Source organism: Austrofundulus limnaeus, unplaced genomic scaffold (assembly GCF_001266775.1).
Source record: "Austrofundulus limnaeus strain Quisiro unplaced genomic scaffold, Austrofundulus_limnaeus-1.0 Scaffold460, whole genome shotgun sequence".
Taxonomy (NCBI): Eukaryota; Metazoa; Chordata; class Actinopteri; order Cyprinodontiformes; family Rivulidae; genus Austrofundulus; species Austrofundulus limnaeus.
Window position 1 is genome coordinate 189,628 of NW_013952862.1, and position 19,785 is coordinate 209,412.

The 19,785-nt window shown below is 39.8% G+C and overlaps 4 protein-coding genes across 7 annotated transcripts in view; 3 read left to right on the forward strand and 1 right to left on the reverse strand.

Moving 5' to 3' along the window:
- cdc42se1 (CDC42 small effector 1) overlaps positions 1–9,043 on the reverse strand; it is a 25,495-nt gene extending 16,452 nt beyond the window's left edge. Inside the window, exons 1-2 of one of the 3 annotated variants that reach the window (XM_014025175.1) lie at positions 8,821–9,043; positions 3,506–3,720 (exon numbers count right to left, since the gene is read on the reverse strand). The gene's annotated coding sequence lies outside the window, so the exon portion shown is untranslated. Of the gene's footprint in view, positions 1–3,505; positions 3,747–3,991; positions 4,021–8,820 lie in introns of those variants that run through there. The other 2 variants (XM_014025174.1, XM_014025173.1) reach the window with 2 other exon arrangements.
- On the forward strand, positions 4,252–8,391 carry mllt11 (MLLT11 transcription factor 7 cofactor). Its single transcript, XM_014025177.1, has 3 exons — positions 4,252–4,443; positions 7,559–7,707; positions 7,817–8,391. The coding sequence occupies exons 2-3, from the start codon at positions 7,567–7,569 to the stop codon at positions 7,907–7,909; spliced, it is 234 nt and encodes a 77-aa protein (XP_013880631.1). The 5' UTR covers positions 4,252–4,443; positions 7,559–7,566; the 3' UTR covers positions 7,910–8,391.
- Positions 9,044–9,465: 422 nt separating the features above from the next.
- Positions 9,466–17,438, forward strand: gabpb2a (GA binding protein transcription factor subunit beta 2a; the record flags this gene model as incomplete). The annotated part of the gene is given in 8 exon segments (XM_014025168.1): positions 9,466–9,789; positions 11,238–11,345; positions 11,521–11,688; positions 11,800–11,994; positions 12,164–12,317; positions 12,403–12,579; positions 12,666–12,784; positions 15,063–17,438. Coding segments are annotated over 7 exon segments (1,260 nt in total). The 3' UTR covers positions 15,402–17,438.
- A 656-nt stretch (positions 17,439–18,094) lies between these two features.
- Positions 18,095–19,785, forward strand: part of anp32e (acidic (leucine-rich) nuclear phosphoprotein 32 family, member E) — a 6,223-nt gene continuing 4,532 nt past the window's right edge. The window contains exon 1 of one of the 2 annotated variants that reach the window (XM_014025182.1): positions 18,095–18,290. In XM_014025182.1, the coding sequence (XP_013880636.1) occupies positions 18,237–18,290 (54 nt within the window). In that variant the 5' untranslated portion in view covers positions 18,095–18,236. The remainder of the gene's footprint in view (positions 18,291–19,785) is intronic. The other variant, XM_014025183.1, reaches the window with a different exon arrangement.

Consider the following 19,785-nt stretch of genomic DNA (forward strand, 5'->3'; position numbering starts at 1 on the left):
GCTCCAAACATTAGCATGCTAAAGCACATAGCGGTGCAGCAAGGAAAAATGTCCCCGAGAAACAACAGTTCACTGGCGGACGCGACGAAATATTCCACTATTTTAACCGGAATGTCTGGTATTCAAAAAATTCATATCATAACAAAAATAAAAACCGGTATTCGGTATAAAACGGTATACCGCCCAGCACTACCAAGCACATAACTCTGATAGGATTTTTTTAAATACCAGAAGCAAAACAGGAATTAAACAAAAATGTTTGTGACGAGATGATTCACTTTTCATGACCTTCCTAAGTGTGTGTGCATGACACACACAAAGATAAAAAACCCTGTGTTTGTTATCAGCGAGAGGCCAAAGTCACTCAAACTGAATCAGATTTCTTCACCAGCAGCTGGATAGATTTTTATCACAGAGAAATGTTCGCTCTAACATTTAACGTGTTTTCTTTCAAACTCAAGGTCCAGCTTTTTTTTTAAAAAAAGGCTGAAACGCTCTGGAGAGGCTCTTTCAGAAGTTCCTCATTCAGAAACCTGAATCCCAGCGGAGGGTCAGGGCTTTCCAGAATGACTAAACATTTTCCTAACTGCTCGCGAACACGACCCGGCGGTCCAGAACATCCCACAAACACTGGGAACACTGTTTCCCTCCCTCTCGCCACAGAACTGCAGCTCAGTTCTAAACCCACTCCAGACCTGTAATTTGGCTCCAGATCGGGATCTTCACACTGCAGCAGGACCAAGAAACAAGAAAGTCACCCCCGTCACAGTAAAAGAGTGAGGAAGGGTTTATTTTTGGCTCTCAGGAAGCCTTTCTCAGAGTTCTTCCTCAGCCTAACAACAAGGGCAGCTTGTGTCTGCAGCCTCTGACCTCTGACCTCTAGGCTCTCCCATGGCAGTCAGGGGGAGCAGTGATGTTTGTCTTTGTAATCATTTGACTGTACTATCCTGATGCATCTCAGTAATCCAGGTAAAAAACCAAAAAGAAAAAAATTGTATAGGTCTTMAGGACGGGTTCTTCTCTAATGAAACGTTTCGTCTCTCCTCCAAGAGACTTCTTCAGTCTGAGAGGTTCAGGCAAAATTCAGGCTTTTAAGCCCTGCCTCCATGTGACTGATACTCACATCACATGGCTATCGTTGACACCTAATTAACACCTATTGTTAACAGGGGGTGGAGTGATACTGGCAATAGCAGCACTGTAGGAGGGGGACAACTGAAAACGGAGGCCTCCACCTCTGTTTAATGATGGACGGTCTTTCTTCACAAAAATGGCTTCTTTTACTCCTCTCTCAAACCAACGTTCCTCTCTATCAAGAATGAGAACATCCTCATCTCTGAAAGAGTGACCGCTGGCCTGTAAATGAGTGAAAACTGCAGAGTTCTGGCCATTAGATGTAGCTCATCTGTGTTGGGACATTACGGCAAAGGCTGGTTCAMCCCAAAGATCCGGTGCCCCGGCACAAACAGAGCAATGTTGTATATGCTGTTAAGTGCCAGGAGGACTGCGACCAGTTATACATCGGGGAAACAAAGCAGCCACTGTTCAAAAGAATGTCCCAACACAGACGAGCTACATCTAATGGCCAGAACTCTGCAGTTTTCACTCATTTACAGGCCAGCGGTCACTCTTTCAGAGATGAGGATGTTCTCATTCTTGATAGAGAGGAACGTTGGTTTGAGAGAGGAGTAAAAGAAGCCATTTTTGTGAAGAAAGACCGTCCATCATTAAACAGAGGTGGAGGCCTCCGTTTTCAGTTGTCCCCCTCCTACAGTGCTGCTATTGCCAATATCACTCCACCCCCGTTAACAATAGGTGTTAATTAGGTGTCAACGATAGTCATGTAATGTGAGTATCAGTCACATGGAGGCAGGGCTTAAAAGCCTGAATTTTGCCTGAAACTCTCAGACTGAAGAAGTCTCTTGGAGGAGAGATGAAACGTTTCATTAGAGAAGAACCCGTCCAGAAGATAAAATTTTTTTCTTTTTGATTTGGCTGTACTGTTAGCAAAATATCTCATAAATCACTGGACAGCGGTTACTTCTTTGTTGTAACAATGCTTCTTGACAATAAACCATATCTCGCTGGATTAAATGGTGCCACATTTGTGAGGAACATGCATTTGTGGGATGGGCAGTAGAGCTGAGTATGCGGTCTGCAAATAATGAAAAAAATTACCAAATCTTCTTTGCCAAACAGCTTATTTTGCGGTAGATTCTTGTTTTGAGCTTCTGGTACCCGCAGGTGCTGGTACAAAATTAATTGTTACAACGAAGAAATAATCTACATTTCCTTACTTTTTGTGCTAAGTGTAATTAACTTTCAGAGTTAACCCAATTCAAGATGGCCTCCACAGCAAAGCAGTCCTGGAAAACACAATAAATGGTTGCCAGTTTTCTAAATATGGGGCTGACATTTGGTTTTACGGACTTAGAGGCACTCAAAAACTCGAGCACTGACACTTTTATTTAAAGTTTGACTAAAATAGCTACATCCTTTCCCAACATGATCTTACGATCGTGTAGTAACGAACAGCGAAATGAACCAAATAAACTACAATTTTATGTTTTTGCTTTGTAATAATTAYACATTAGCAACTAAATTCTTTAAAATTTGTGTTTTAAGTAGCAGAAAATTTCAAAAGAAAATAAGTTTTGTGACCCTTACGCTGAAAATCCCATAATTCCATTTAGAAACTGTTGTCTTCATTTATTAGACGTTAATAGTGGCGTTACAAGAAGCATGTTTTTGGTGCTTTACCATTAAAAGAATCCAAATTTTTCAGGTTCTACTCAGGTTCTACAGAACCAGGCTCACACTCCCCCCCGTCCTTAGAATTATTATGCTCTTTCACTAACCACACCTTGGACCACACGTTTCTCAAACTGTACACACACACAGAAGATTGTAATTTACTGCCTGACAACATTTCAGTCGTACACAGAGGAAATTATGAGCGCACAAGGATTCAGAGACTCAAAAAGACCAGAGGTTGATGACGAAATGTGCTGTATCAGATTCTATGACCCGATTAGGAACTTAAATTTGGCCTTGTGTACACTGAACACAACCTGGGTTGTCTTTCTGAAGGGAATTAAGACTTTAACAATGAACATGGAAGAAAAAATGGAAAATCAGGGATCACAATATGACACTGCAGGCGATAAAACACAATGAAATGCTCCAGAGAYATATTAAAGTCCATTAAACACATCTTAATTTAGCTTAATTATATGTGCGGCTGAAAAATATGCAGACATGCAAGCACATAAAAACCTGTAGAGCCTTAATTGTCTAAACCCTTTTGTCAGAGTCGTTTAAAAATGTCTGTAATGACAGCAGATTAATTATTTACAGCTTAATCTGACATTTAGGGACAYGGCTGTGCTGGTAACTTCAGCTGATACCTGAACATGTTACATTTCAAGTCCTTTTCATCTATCTCCTGTGATCTAGAAGTCTATGGTTTTGATTTGACAAGGTTTGTAATAGAAGAAATACTCACCAGAAGGCTGAAAGGACAGAAGAGCAGCAGCTGGAGAAATGAACAGTGAGGTTAGAAGGCAGCTGCAGATCGCTGAAAGCCTCTCTCTGCTTCTTTCTTTCTCTCTCTCTCTCTGAGGTGTGGCTCCAACCAGGAAATCCATCCTCTTTTTCACCAAGAACTTCATTTTTCTATCTCCTCCTTCCTTTTGTTTCTGCTCGGTCCAACAGCGCCCTCTGTTGGTAAAAACACCACACAGCTTCTGCAAAGTAATTTGACAAACGAGGACATTATATTTTCTTGAGGTTTTGAGGTGAACCTGAACCTTATTGTATTTTTTTAACTTTTTAGTTTAAAAGTTTGTTTATGAGAATTATGAGCACAAAAAAATTAGTCTTAGTCCTTTATAAAAAGCTTTAGTCTAATTTGAAAAGAAAGTTATAAATTTGACATTTTATTTTCACTGGAATTTAAAAAGAAAATTTTGAAAATAAACGTTTTACCCACCATGATATAGCAGTGCATCATCACCAGGCCTAAATTGTAGGACAAACACACCGGAAGTAAGTGGAGCTTTCAAAATATAAATATTGGTTAAAATAATAGTTAAATTGCAAATAGAAAGCTACATGTAATATAAAAATAAATAGATAATTACCATGATATGGGGCTTTTTAAATGCTAAATAGTACACTAACTAAAAAAAAATTACAAAATAACAGGCACGGGTTGCTCTGTAACTTTTATTTTGAATTCCAAAACCGGAAGTGCCAGTACATAAAACTGTGCATTTTATGCATTGAGCTCATTGAACCTGCGGCAGAACATCAGATGCAGCATCTGATTCACCGGCATTAAAAACCCAACAGAACACAAAAGAGGAACACGCTTTGTTTCCCTCCCAAACAACAGAACTCACATTTATTTACGAAACCGGAACCGATCTGACGAATAATCAGGTAAATCTGCTTATTCTTTGTCGCTCCTCTTTGACTTTTGATCATTTGTTCTTGTTTAAATCTAGAGATGAAGATTAAATAAAAACCGATTAATAAAAATACACCTAATGAGTAATATTATAGCTATAGATTATTGGGTTTCTGCTTTTATTTTTGAGTAAATCCTTTTTTTATTAAATAGGCTGTTGTGTGCATGCGCTCCGCCGGCCAACGCCTCATACTGATGCTCCCTTGCAACAAAAATAAATAAATAAAAATAACATCTGCATGGACAGTTTGATCTGTAATATTAGTCTCTATCTTTATAACCTCATTTGATCCGCGTCTCAGAATAAAAGCAGCACCTGAAATAAAATCCACAGAAATCTGAATGGAGTTTGGTGGAAGGTTTATTTCAGCCTGCGGGAGGATTCTGTGACCCGGTTTCTATGTCAGTGTCAAGAATAATCAGGCTAGATTAAAATAACTGATGATGGACCGGACCGGAACCACATCCCATCATACAGAAGCAGACTCCGATATAATGATCAATAAATTATAAAGCAATAAAAATTAAAGGGGAAAAAATACATTAATTTTCTCTCAGTCTGATAATTGATTAATGAGCTCAGATCATCTGTATGATGAGTCCCAAAATGTTTTAATCAGGCATTTAATTCAGGGGAGAAAAACACTTTCAAAAGAAGAGCCTATAATACTGTGGTTTTAATTTTAAAAAAACTAGTGCATTGTTGTTGTTGATTTTTTTAAGTAATAAATACTAACTGCCAGTGTTACAGAACAATGTTAGGTAAACAAAAGAACAGAAAAATGCCATTTGGTGGCTAAATAAAGGAAAATAACAGGTTAAAAATACATTTTTCAGCTGGTTTTGACTTTTTTCAGTTTTTATACCTATACGTATGTCATGTCAGCTTGTTTTATTTTGAACAGCATTTTACAATTAAAAAGGGCAACAAATGTAATGTTCTGTAATTTCGCTACAAATAATGAAGAATAAAGGTAAAAAACACAAATATATATATAATATTAACACAGTACAGGTGCTGGTCATAAAATTAGAATATCATGAAAAAGTAGATTTATTTCAGTAATTCCATTTAAAAAGTGAAACTTGTATATTATATTCATACATTACATACAAACTCATATATTTCAAATGTTTATTTCCTTTAATTTTGATGATTACAAATGACAACAAATGAAAATCTCAAATTCAGCATTTCAGAAAATTAGAATATTACTGAAGACCAATAAAAACAAAGGATTTATAGAAATGTTGGCCGACTGAAAAGTATGAACATGAAAAGTATGAGCATGTACAGCACTCAGTATTTTGTTGGGGCTCCTTTGGCCTGTATTACTGCAGCAATGYGGCGTGGCGTGGAGTCGATCAGTCTGTGGCACTGCTCAGGTGTTATGATAGCCCAGGTTGCTCTAATAGTGGCTTTTAGCTCTTCTGAATTGTTGGGTCTGGTGTATTGCATCTTCTTCTTCACAATACCCCATAGATTTTCTATGGGGTTAAGGTCAGGAGAGTTTGCTGGCCAATTAAGAACAGGGATACCATGGTCCTTCAACCAGGTACTGGTAGCTTTGGCACTGTGTGCAGGTGCCAAGTCCTGTTGGAAAATGAAATCTGCATCTCCAAAAAGTTGGTCAGCAGCAGGAAGCATGAAGTGCTCTAAAACTTCCTGGTATGTGGCTGCGTTGACCCTGGACCTCAGAAAACACAATGGACCAACACCAGCAGATGACATGGCACCCCAAACCATCACTGACTGTGGAAACTTTACACTGGACTTCAAGCAACGTGGATGAAGTGCCTCTCTTCTTTTYCTCCAGACTCTGGGACCTTGATTTCCAAAGGAAATGCAAAATTTACTTTCATCAGAGAACATGACTTTGGACCACTCACCAGCAGTCCAGTCCTGTTTCTCTGTAGCCCAGGCAAGACGCTTCTGACGCTGTCTGTGGTTCAAGAGTGGCTTGACACAAGGAATGCGACAGCAGAAACCCATGTCTTTCATACGTCTGTGTGTGGTGGTTCTTGAAGCACTCACTCCAGCTGCAGTCCACTCTTTGTGAATCTCCCCCACATTTTTGAATGGGTTTTGTTTCACAATCCTCTCCAGGGTGCGGTTATCTCTCTTGCTTGTACATTTTCTTCGACCACATCTTTTCCTTCCCTTCGCCTCTCTATTAATGTGCTTGGACACAGAGCTCTGTGAACAGCCAGCCTCTTTAGCGATGACCTTTTGTGTCTTGCCCTCCTTGTGCAAGGTGTCGATGGTCGTCYTTTGGACAACTGTCAAGTCAGCAGTCTTCCCCATGATTGTGTAGCCTATAGAACTAGACTGAAAGACCATTTAAAGGCCTTTGCAGGTGGTTTGAGTTAATTAGCTGATTAGAGTGAGGTACCAGGTGCCATCCATTTTGAACCTTTTCACAAGATTCTAATTTTCTGATATGCTGAATTTGAGATTTTCATTTGTTGTCATTTGTAATCATCAAAATTAAACAAAATAAACATTTGAAATACATGAGTTTGTATGTAATGTATGAATATAATATACAAGTTTCACTTTTTAAATGGAATTACTGAAATAAATCTACTTTTTCATGATATTCTAATTTTATGACCAGCACCTGTATATTCATGTAGAGGCTGGCTTTTGTAGATTTTCAGCCTTTTTACATAAAATATTTTAAGACTTAGATTAGAAATAGAACAAAAACAATATGGAACAAAGTAGAAATAAATCAAAAAAAGTTTTTTTTTTTTTTTTGTTTTCAATTAAACAAAAATTCAGATTTTTCTTTTGGTTCCAATACAGTAAAACAAGCTGCAAATCCAAATTAAATTATTAAACATACACATATCTTATTTAATTATTATTATTAAATAATCATGGTTTATATAAAAAGGAGTTTGGACATTTGTATAGCTATTTAAAATGTATGCTGGAAAACTGTTTATTAATAATTAATAAAAATGTAACCACTAACCAAAAGGAAGCATGTGCAGTTTAACCAAAACCCAGATTATCTGTTAGGTTTTATTGCGAACGTTTCTTGATTTGACCCACAGTGTTTGCATTTTCTATTTATTTAGACGTAAACATGCTGGAGAAATCAAACAGCCAGTACGACTCCTTCCTGTTCTGGAAACAACCGATCCCAGCTCTGGACCTGTCGGAGCTGGAGGACCTGGGGTTGGTGGACCACAGCAAGCCCAAAAACAAGATGTGGGGTCAGGACGAGGTGAGACATGGTTCTCTCTGCATCCTGAGCCAGTGTGTCTGCATTTAAGTGTTGTGTTAGTTCACTGTTCTTCATACCTCTGCACATCTCATCTGATGCTCTCCTGCAGGAGGAGCTGTCTGAGTTCTCCTCCTTCAACTACTGGAGAGCTCCAATCGCAGACGTGGACTCTCTGCTGGCTGACCTCAACCTGCTGCTCTGAAACCCCTATAACCTGACCCACATCCTTTCATTCGCACTGATAAAGTTACTTTAGTGAAACAAACTCACAGCAGGCTGGAGATGTTTTAGTAAAACTGCACCAGAAACAAAGCATTAGTTTACAGCCACAGATGATCAACTTACGGTTATGTTTGTGTTTAGAATTTAATTTAAAACTATAGGTTTTGTCTCATAGATGAATGCATGACGTCATCACCTGACTGAGTTTTTGTGATTGTGATTTTTGGTTGCAGCATTAAAGCAAAATCGGTGGCCTTGAACCTGATATAGATCCAAAACCTACCTGGAGTAAAAAAAAAAAAAAAAAGGCTTAATTTATTTTCAGATTTGTGCCTTTTTGTTTTATTCAAAGCTGCTTTAACACTAAATTCCTTTTTATCCTGTTTGTGCAACTGGATGAGATTAAAACTTCTGAATATTTACCGCCTCCACACTATAATAAAATGTCCTTTTGTAAACATATGAAGTGTCTTGGTATTTTTTTTTAACCGAAAGAGAGATTTTTGAAATTCATTAGTATTAACAAAATACCCAGACCAAATAACTTGATTTTATTTAGCCTTTAACATTTATTTTTGAGATTATGAACACGTTAATTACAAAATTACGTTATATAAATAAGCCTACAGAAAAAAAAAATAAAAATTTCAAAATTCATAATTAATGATATTACAATAATTAGTGAAACTTGCAGTTGTGTCAATACTCAATTGCACATTTAAAAAAAAAAGAAAATGCTAGGTTATTTGGACAGATTTCACCTCTGGGTGGAAATAAACGGGACAGTTTTTTAAATGACGATAAGCAGAAGGGTGTGCGCCATTTCTTTGCGCTTTACCGGGGTCAGCGTCTGCGATGGTATCAAATGAAAGCTCTGATTTTTAAACTGACCCCAGGTCTGCTTCAGCGTCAACACGAAGCCCCGCCCACGAAGGAGGTTACGCGCACTCTGGCTTCCACCTCCGGTGTCGCCGGACCGCCATATTTGTACCAAGGGGGGRAAAAAACACACAAACATAAAGAGTTTTTAAAAGGCTTCGCGGCAGGTGAACACCTGCCGGAGTACGACTCGCGATAGGAGACTTTTAGTTACGAGACTCACCGGCAGAAAAAGGTAAAATCAGCGTTAATTTTAATCACTAACCATTTGCGGGYAAGCTAACACAGCTAACACAAGTCGGCTGGTAAACAAATAAAAAAAAGTCTGCACTTCCTGTTAGGTCTTTCAGAATAAAATGCACGCTCCACGTTTCAACTGTTATTGAAATTTTTTTTTTTTTTTTTACAAATGTAGCTATTTAAATCCAGAATATTCTAAATAAAGCGACTGGAAAAAAATAAACCAATTTGTTTTACGAGACAAGTGCTTTTTAATCTGTTCTCAGCGTTTTTTTTTTTTTTTCAGTGCTGGCAAAGTAAATTTTAAAAAGCATTAAAATTTTTAAAGGATTCGTGTACTTTTCAAACGCAAAACTAATATCCCTGCAGTCGTAAGTTATACTAAACTTGTAACAAATTTAAATAAATAAAWTTAAGGAACATATAACTTACTGCCTATGAGTAGGTATTTTATGTTGAAGTCTGAATCCGCAGCATCCGGTCATGTAGGGACCGTTTCTCGCTAACTTTCGCAGTAAACAAGCTCTGCAGAGTCCCGACATACTGCAGTGGTTCTTGATGTCTACGGCTTGCGCATTTTTTAATTTAAGTGTTCACATTATTAGCTTTGACTGCGTATTGTGGAACGATAAAAGCGCACAGGTCCTCGTCACTGAAAGGGGCTGGTTGTATTTAGCCGGCTAGCGTGCTAACATTAGCAGAGAGGAATAGCCTGGCTAGCCACACAAAACTACATACACGGTAAGTCGCCGTTCGTCCACCAGCAGAAGATCCACACTTTCTGAGATTCAACACCTTAAATTGTTACAAGAATAAGCAGAAGTAGTAAAAAAAAAAATCTCATCGGAAGACTCTTCGGTAAGCGGTTTGGCGGCGCACGCTTGTAGTTTGCTTCTAACCGGATGTGGAAGTAGTTTTTTCTCCGTGTGTAAAATAGGAAATTTCTATGTGACTTCCCCCGGAAAGCCAACAACTTAATATCAAACARTTTCCTGTTCGTGCTACCGTAAATTTATCAAGGGAACAGATAAACATGTTTATGCAGTGAGTGCGATAAATAGGCGCTTGGAGAGCAGAGCACGGGGAAAGACGTGGCACATGGCGGACTGTTTTCTGGCCGTGTTAGGCGCGTAAAATGGCTTCTCGGCCGCCGAGAGAAAAGTCTCGTTCTTCGTCGTTTCGCAATACTAAACCATATATGTCAATTGGGTTCCATTATCGGACGCTGCTTTAAACAGTTTCCGTACATTAAAAACGCTTAATTTTTTACTTTTAAAACCCTACAGTGCTCTTATACTACTGACACATTTGAAATGATGTGCTTTTGTTTGTTTTCACTGCGTCCTAAGGAGTTTCTTAGCTGATTAAACATTTGTTTTATTCATCAGTGCTCGGTCTGATTTTTATTTATTTATTTATTTATTTAGCTTTTTAGTTAAAACTTACATGTTTGGGCTTCATTCATACAACAAAGGAACTAAATTAGGTCCATCAAAAGTGATAATGTTGCCTTTTTATTTACTGAATCGTTTGTGACCACAAAGTTTAGATAAAGAAAAACACAACTATGAACATTTCAGAGGTTTTTCTGCTACATCTAAGAAATATGTTAATTCTATTCTTTTTTATGGGTGGGGTTTGGGTAGTGTTTTGTCCTATAAAGTTTAGAAAATATGCAGCAAAACTAATTCAAAATACCTGGTTTTACTGTAATACACACACACACACACACACACTAAATTTTAATGTTTTTGGTTAATTTCTCAGTGAAAAGAAATGCTGAGTAATGTAGTTCAAGTAAACATTCGGTGCAATAATGTGTTCGAAGTGTTCCGGCTGAGATAACATTTGTTGTGTCAGTTCTTATCAGTTTTGTGCAGCAACAAGTAACATCAGTTTAGACTTAGACCTACTTTTGTTCTGGGATGTCAGTAACAGATGATAGGAATGTAAACTGAGTTTAAACACATTAATATTTTTTGCTTGAAGTAGTTTATGCTAAAGACTTACGGCTGTTTAAGTCCTAAATCTTTAACAAATGTTCAATTGTTATGCATTAATTAGTGAAACGATTACCTATAGTTTTGGATGTACAAAAAAAGTATTTTTCAGTGTCTGAGAGCAGGATTATAAATTAGGACATGGTTGTAACATGATCAAAACTCATCACTGGTATTGATCTGAGTCAGATGTCACTGGTGGACCTGGGGAAGAGGCTGCTGGAAGCGGCTCGGAAAGGGAACGATGACGAGGTCCGGAACCTGATGGCCAACGGAGCTCCGTTCACTACAGACTGGGTAAGAAGCCTGCCTTTGTGTTTGGGTAATGAGAGCGTTGCTTCGGTCTGTCGTGGTGAAGAAAGGGTCGAGTCGAAAGGCAAAGCTCTCCATTTGCTGGTGACAGAACGGTCACAGGGTGGGCTGTGTTAATGCGTGAGTCACCTGTGTGAAACCTGTCTGGTGTTTTTGACAGTTGGGAACGTCCCCCCTCCACTTGGCCGCTCAGCACGGCCATTATTCCACTGCAGACGTCCTGCTGAGAGCTGGCGTCAGCAGGGACGCCCGCACCAAAGTGGACAGGACGCCGCTGCACATGGCTGCTGCTGAGGGACACACAATCATCGTGGAGCTGCTGATTAGGGTGGGACCTCAGGTTTTCTCCTAACCTGTTGCAGATTTTAAACCGTTTTGTTGTTCAATCTATAACCAAAAAAAATCAAAAGTTGAAGCTTAAATGAAAATCTTCTTTCAGAGCGGAGCGGATATCAACGCCAAAGACATGCTGAAGATGACGGCGCTTCACTGGGCGGCTCAGCACGGACACCACGGCGTGGCCGAGGCCCTCGTCAAGCACGGCGCCGACGTGCACGCGCGCAGCAAATTCGACAAAACGCCGTTCGACATCGCCGCCGACATCCAGAACACGGAGCTGATGCTGCTGCTGCAGGTGAGGAAAAACCTGAAGGGAAACTCCTGAACTTCCTCTGCAGGAGTCTGTGTATACATTTTATTAATCTTACAAATTTTTTTGATGCCAAATATTTAAATACACAATATGTTTCTAAATGTTTGTCGTATTAATTGATGAGAACACTTTATTTTTCTTGTGTTTGCAGGAGAGCATGCAGAACCAGGTTAACTTGAACCAGGTTAGCATGAATTTGGAGACGAGCAGCGTCCCCAGCCAGCCGCAGTACATCATCCAGGGAATCCCTTCCATCCAAGGGGGCGTGGTCAACCTGGCAGACCTTCTCAATAAGGCCAACGCAGGTACGCACTTTTACTATCACTGTGGAGGTTTACTGTGAGCTTTTTCAGAACGTTGCCTCGTGTATTTTGTGTTTWCGTCCTTCAGGGGAGTCAGAGGAGGCGGTGGCTGCCAGCGCTTTGGATCCCAACATCCAGCACGCCACCGTCGTCAACGAAGGCGGTCAGAGAGTCATCACCATCGTAACAGACCAGCACGGCAACCTGCAGACCACGGGAGGGATGACGCAGCCGTTCTTTGTCACGATGCAGCACGGACAGCAGAGTACGACACGAACGCCATCTGTCCTGGGAGGACCACCAGGCTGATTTAGTGAGTTGTTTTGTCGCTAAGTGTTTGTTTACTTTCAGTGCTGGCAGTTCCAGCCAATACGGTGACAGAAGAGGTGGTGGCAGACGAGCCGCAGCCTCCGCCCTCCAGGAAGAGGAAGCTGGAGATCACCAACAACCACAGCGAAACTGGAGAGACGGTGAGTAAAACGACAGCTTTTTATTCCTTTTAGTCAAAAAGTAGCTTTAATGTGAATCAGGGCTGGGTTTAAAAAATCGATTTCATTGAAATTTGGGAAAATCGATTTCTGTATTTTGTCACTCCTGGCTTGCCGTATGTTTACACCTGACTGACGTTCAGCGCTAACGTTAGCTTTCGATAACAAGTTGTCTGGAACAAAACAAAAGAAAGGAATCACTCAGTTTATCAGCCGATTCTCAGCAGAACTTAAAGACAACAGAAACTATGGTGACTTTAGTTTGCAAAGATTTACGCTCCTATGCGGTAGCGAAAACGAAGTAAGCTTCGACGAGTTGCTCGTTAGGCGCTCGAACCAAACAACAGTATTAAACATTAGGGGTGCACCAGTACATGTACCCGTATCGAACCATTCAATACACACCCGTATCGAATAATACAGATTTTTTACATTTATTTTATCAACTTGTCTTCTGAAGATGCTCTGTGTTGCAGGATCAGTGGATCTGTGTTCGACTACTCCACCTAGGCTGCATTGTTGAACGCAGATTCAATGAGTAACTTGCTGTTTCAGCAACATTTAATTTAAAAACTGTACTTTTGAGGTTAAACAAATGTTCATAATTAATTTAAATAAATTACAAGTTAAAAAGGGCATGGACATTTCTCTTTTTTGTATCAAAAAAATCGAACTGTGGGACTAAAATATTGAACCGAATCGTGATTTTTTTTTTATTTATTTATTTTTTTTTTGTATCGTTGCACCCTCAGTAAACATCTGGCTGTAACTGTTCTTCACAACATGTATACCGTATTTTTCGGACTATAAGCCGCACCTGCCATTTATTTAAAAAAATTCCGCGAACATTAACATATAAGCTGCACCGGACTATAACCCCAACATAAAAAAAACAGTACACCCAAATTTGCCGTCAAAAAAGTGAATTCAACATCAAAACATAAAAAGCAAACCWTTAVGAATTAAAGTTCGGAGGAATACGGTTCATTTAACTGACCTTATTTTGGTAGTTTTCTTTAACAGTTTGTGATCCAACAAAACGTCTCATTCATCGTTCTCTGGCGCTCTGAAAACATCGAAGTCCTCCTCTTCAGTGTCAGATTTAAACAAGCTGAGAAAAGCTGCGTCACACAGCTGTATCTGTTCAGTGTTGCTTTCTGTGTCTCTGTCCTCCCGGGGTAATGTTGGCTCTGAAGCTGTGCTGGGAAAGCCCTCCCGCTCCAGCATACGTCACTGCATGGGATTCCTTCCCCGGAGAGTGCAATGAGGAAAAAGAAAGTCGGCGGCTCTTCACTCAACGTTTATCCACAAACTGGTCCTGGATTAAGCTCCAAAGTTTTTATCAGTCAGATTCCACTGTGAAAAATGTCTGTTTTATCCCCTTTTATGAGTTTTTGGCCATTGACTATCTTTAAATCGCTGCTTCCTGGTCAACAGTCGGCTCTGGAAGAGATAGCTTTTTTTTCTTTTTTTTTTTCCTTTCTTTTTTTGAAGCAAGTGGTTGAAGCAAATTGAGCATAAGAGTCCACTGGTGGCTGAAGAAAAAAATCCATGTATAAGCCGCACCGGTCTATAAGCCTCATGGTTCAAAGTTCAGGAAAAAAGTCGCGGCTTATAGTCCGAAAATGTGTTAAAGATGATATTCTAACAAAATCATTTTGTTTTGTTACGAATATTACTATTTTTAAACTTTAAGAAACGTCTTAATGAAATCAATAGTGATGAAATGTTGTAGTTGTATTATTTGTTTTAATAAGGTATAAGTAATAAGTTTTAATAAGTTATATTGAACATAACAGAAGCTAACATAAACATTACAAATATATAATTTTCATACACTCAACAGAAGTGGGCAGAAGTATATTTATATTGTCCCACCTCTTCTGCAACCTTATTCCCATCACTTCTTATTTATCAAGAAAATAATTAATTTCTTAAAAATGAATTCCTCCAACAACACAGTCACCTGCAGATCCTTTTTTAATTTAAAACTGTTTTCCTTCAAGATTAAACTGTTTAATTTAAAAGTTTGTCCTTATGGTGAAGAGAAAAAATAGTGACGTTGTATTTTGCAACACAGTTGAACCATTTTCATTATTTAAGAGCAGATCGACTTGAATTGAATCGTGATTAATCGATTCAGAACYTTATGAACTGAAATCGAGTCAATCTAGAGAATAGTCCATGATACCCAGCCCTAATGTGAACTTAAAAGTCAAACTTTCCCCTAACCTCCTGCCTGTGGTGCGTCTGTGTTCAGGAGCTGCTGCAGAGACAGCTGCAGGAGGCCAACAGGAAGGCTCAGGAGTACCGACAGCAGCTGCTGCGTAAGGAGCAGGAAGCCGAGGAGTACCGCATGAAGCTGGAGGCCATGGCCCAAAGTCARGCCGGCACCAACAACGCAGTCGGCGGCGCCACCAACGCCGCCAGCCCAGAGGAGGTGGTGGGGGGAGAGGATGAGGAGGAGGGGGCCGCCGGCGTGGTTGAAGAGGAGGGAGAGATGGTGGTGCTGCAGGAGGGCGGCATCATCATGGAAGGGGAGGAGGGTCAGGTGACGCTGGTGGAGACGGGCGGAGAGACGACTCAGGTCAGCTCCTAACAGACGGAGCAGCGGGGGCAATAAAAACTTCCATCAGAACAGCCGGGGGCTGATTAGACTCGTGAATTCAACTGAGACTCAGAGGGTGGCGCAGGAGCTGACTCGTGGCAGGAAGCGAGAGACGGAGTGACTTCTTTAAAAAGATTACTCAGAGATGGAAGACGAACTGATAAAAGGAGGARTCACGACGCATCGTTTTAAATCCCTGAATCATTTGATGCCAACAGATCAGGTAGATCTGTGAGGACACCTCAAGAGTCTTCAGGCACTGTGAGTTCTGAATGCCTCCTTTAATGCTCTGTGATGGAGTTACAGCAGAAAAGAACAAATGAGTGAATATCTGAGAACACGGGACCTTTATTTGATGGTTTACTCATTTATGTATCTCCAAGCCGGTCTTCGTTGCGCTAACATTTTGCTTCCCTCTTTGAATCTGGAGAAACCATCTCTCACGCCGAGGATATGTAGAATAAATGACAGGAATTTAGACCAATAGTTTGTCCCATTTGCAACATTTTGGATGCCATGAATTACTCCCATCATATTCAGTTTTGCCTCTTTTTTTTTCTTTTGTTTACAGGATGTTCTCTTTTCTTCTGTTTTGTTTCCCAGAGTCAACATAACTTGTCTAATGGCTTCAAAACGGCACATTTTAATTTCATTTTTGTGTCAAAGGGTGAAAACATGAAACAAGTCAATTTTCCAGTTTTGTTTGGACACTAAAAGAACTCCCTCTAAACTAATTTCCAGCTTGTTTCATGTATTTTGTTTCAATGTTTTTTTTACATTTAATTTGTTTTACGTTTTTGTGGATGTTAACGCCCTCATCACCGGGTCCTTTAACTAATGTCCGAATGCCAAACTGCACTTCTCTGTTTCACAAATACTAACCTAATATTCAACAGAAAGCTCAAACGGCCTCATGGGAATTTTTTAAAGCAGATGCCTCTTGACTCATTTCCTGTGTTTCTTTGAATTAATCCAACTAACATCTAAAACTAATGAAATGCTGAGTTTTATTAAACAAATAATCCTGATTGGGAGTGAACAAGATTCATTATGGAAACTACAACTTTTCTTTTGTGTTAATAATAATCATTATTTTTAGTTTCCCATCTGGTTGCTATAAAGTCATTATTAAATCCCATAAGTTTGACTTTGACCAACTGCTACTTAATTTTTTTTATTAATTATTAGTTTCTTAATTATTTTACAGTGTTTAAACTAAAAATATTTTATCCACTTTTTAAAATGACTTCAAATGCCTTTTTTTTCTAGAAAATCTTTAACGACTCAAAGATACTCAGTTTGTTTTGTTTCATTACAGAAAAAGGATGAGTAGAAATCTGAAATATTAACTATTTTCTACTTCTATAACTTAATTTTCCTACAATCCAACTGTTTTTTCTCAGGCTCTGTTTGTATGGCTGTGCAGCAAACAGCTTTTGCTTTTTTGATATGGGCAAGAAACAATTTCTTTAAGCTTAAAATGAAGCAGATGAAAGATAAAACCTCTCACAGGAGACTGTTTTAACTCTAAACATCTGAATCTCGGTGTCAGGTGATTGTTTTATAAAACGGTGAATCAGAATAGTTGATATCAGTTCTGCAAGTAATGTTCGGGAACTGTTTTGACTTCAGAAATAAAAATATCGGGAATGCATTACTTCAAATAGAGGATAAACCAGATTTATGTTTGCCAATTTAAGCAAAGCAAGCTTCAGGTCAGTAAATCGAAGGACTGAATGTAAAAAATGGATGTTTTAGACGTAAAACTACAAAAAAAAAAAWTTTAATAAGTTGTGTATGTGGAGCACCTAAAGCCAAATGTGCATTCCTCTAGGTTTCCATCTGATAAAAACATGTTCACATTTATCATTAGTAAACCTGTCGTGACTTCATTTCCTGCTCTTACCCTTCTCAGTTATTTTTATAAGCTTTGCAACCCTTTTCTATGTACATATAAAGTTGTATTTTTTTAACTTTGACCTGACCGCTTCTCAATAAAGGTTATGAATTTCTGCATTTAAATATGAACTTGCTTTTGGCTAAAGTTTTTGGTTGCCGACTCACATCATTTATAACTGCTGAGAGTTTTATTCTTTGTTTTTGTAAAAACGTATATTTAATTTGCGAATAACACACCACGCTATTAGTCATATAGTTTAATAAATGTATTAAGGTGTAAACTTTAGAACACTGAAAACATCATACAAAAGTACAAGATTTAAATTTGAGTTTGTTTCAGTCATTGAAAATAAGTTTTGTGCTTTAGAAAGTTTTAGCAATCTTAATTATTAAGACGTAAGGATACACTTGGTGCCATAAAGCAAAAAACAAAAATCTGTTTTTGTTCTCAATTGTTTCTCTAGTCGTACCTGCTTTCTTTGTTTATTTTAGTTTGCAGTGAATAACTTAATATAAAACAAAGTGTTGTTGTAAACTTATCACATATATCGATATTTTTGCATAAATTATATTGTATATAGAGGATATAATCAAAACTTGGAGTCTAAAATGTGAATTATTGTAACAAATGTGTCGTTGCATTCATTGTACAACTCTCAGGTTGGTCGGTTGAGCTTCGGATAAGTTTAATTCCGATCAATCATGACTGACGCGTCCGCGGTCCAATCAGAGGCATGAGCCTGACACGCTCTGCCCATTCCGAGCGGCGGTGGGCGGGGCTGTAGTGGAGGGGGCAGGGCGCGAGGTATCATGGAGGATCAGTAGGCAACTTGCGGCCAGCAGAAAAGGGCAGCCACTGCTCTGATCCCCGGGACTTTCTCAATTGTTCCTCGCTCGCTTTTCAACAGCCACGACACATATTTCGACATGGAAATGAAGAAGAGGATCACTTTAGAGCTGCGGAACCGGAGTCCGGCAGAGGTAAGCGACAAAAAGTCTTTTATAACATGTTTATTGTTGCCTGAAATAGTCCGTGATGTGCGGTCCTGAGCCCGGGCACGCTGCTGCGCCTCCTCCCGTCCCTCTCCCGCTGAGCCCTTTATCGTTGTGTTCGGACAATTCGCCMGCTAAATTGTAAATATTAATTATTCTGAAGTGTCGCCGCAGCTCTTAGCAGCGGTTTTCAGCTGAATGTGGAGCATCTCGCGCAGCTCGGGTCCGTCCCGCCCGCCCCCCTCCTCGCTCTCTCTCCGGTGAAATCCCGGCGTCTCTCACCGGGGCACAAATTACCAGCATCCGTCCACCTGTAACCGAAACACCGGGACGAAGTTTGACTTCTCGGTCTGCTTTTTAACACGGGAGACCGAAATGTGACAAAATGGTGCCCGGTCGGAGAGGAGGACGGTTTCCAGATTAGCAGCGGGGCTGTTCTGGGCTCGGATAAGCTCGTCAACAACAACTGACTCCGCTGTGGCTCCGACAGTCTTCACCGAGCGGACATTTTAAGTCTCTGGCGATTTAAATAAACTTCGACGGTAATGTCTCGGGTTGGACTATTTTTTCGCCGCGTTTTCTCACTTTTCACCGCTCCCAGATGAATTTGCGACAGGATTCGTCGCATTTTTCTTACTTTTTTTTTTAAACCTCCCCCCTTTTACAATGCGATTGCGACCCAGTGGGTCGCGCGCAGACAGAGGTCGTGGGGGGGGAACACAGCTCGCGACCTCTCCTCGCGGATTAATTTGATGCGTTTCGTTTCGACCGTCACGCTTTAAAAAGCGACGCTCYACGACCAGCCGGCGACGTGTTTGCATTGAGGGGGGCTTTTGATGAACGATGTAACGGGATAAGATGGCGTTACATCCCCCTTAAAGTACCAGCGAATTAGCTCACTGATTCACCTGACATTGTCAGTTTGCACGGCGCAAAACAGGTTTAATGCGCGTGCACGCGCCTGTATTATATAACCAGCAGCCCCAGTTCAATAATGCTCCTAATAAATGATACTCTGCTGTCATGTTTTATATATTGGAGGAAGCCAGACCCGGCAGATGGTGAATGCAGAGAATCCTCCTCCTCCACCACCTCCTCCTCCTCCTGCAGCACCTCCTCTCTGCATGCAGATTATAGTGGGTTAAAGCCTGCACACTGATGATGGAGCTGCAGGCTGGTGCTCTCCTCTCTGTGTGCTTATATAAGCAGAAAGCCCCAAAGAACTCTGGGAAATGAAAGCAGCCACCAGTCTGAGCAAAGTCCTTCACCAGCACCAGTTCATCAGAAAAATGCACACACTCGCTTATTTCTTTTATTTATGCTTTTGCTGATTGTTAGTAAAATATCTCATGAGCCGCTAGAGGTTTTGATGAAACTCTCAGAAACTAATCATTGCATGATTCAACATGGCTGCTAGGGCTGCCACAAACGATTATTTTTATTATCGATTAATCACCGATTATTTTTTCGATTAGTCGACTAA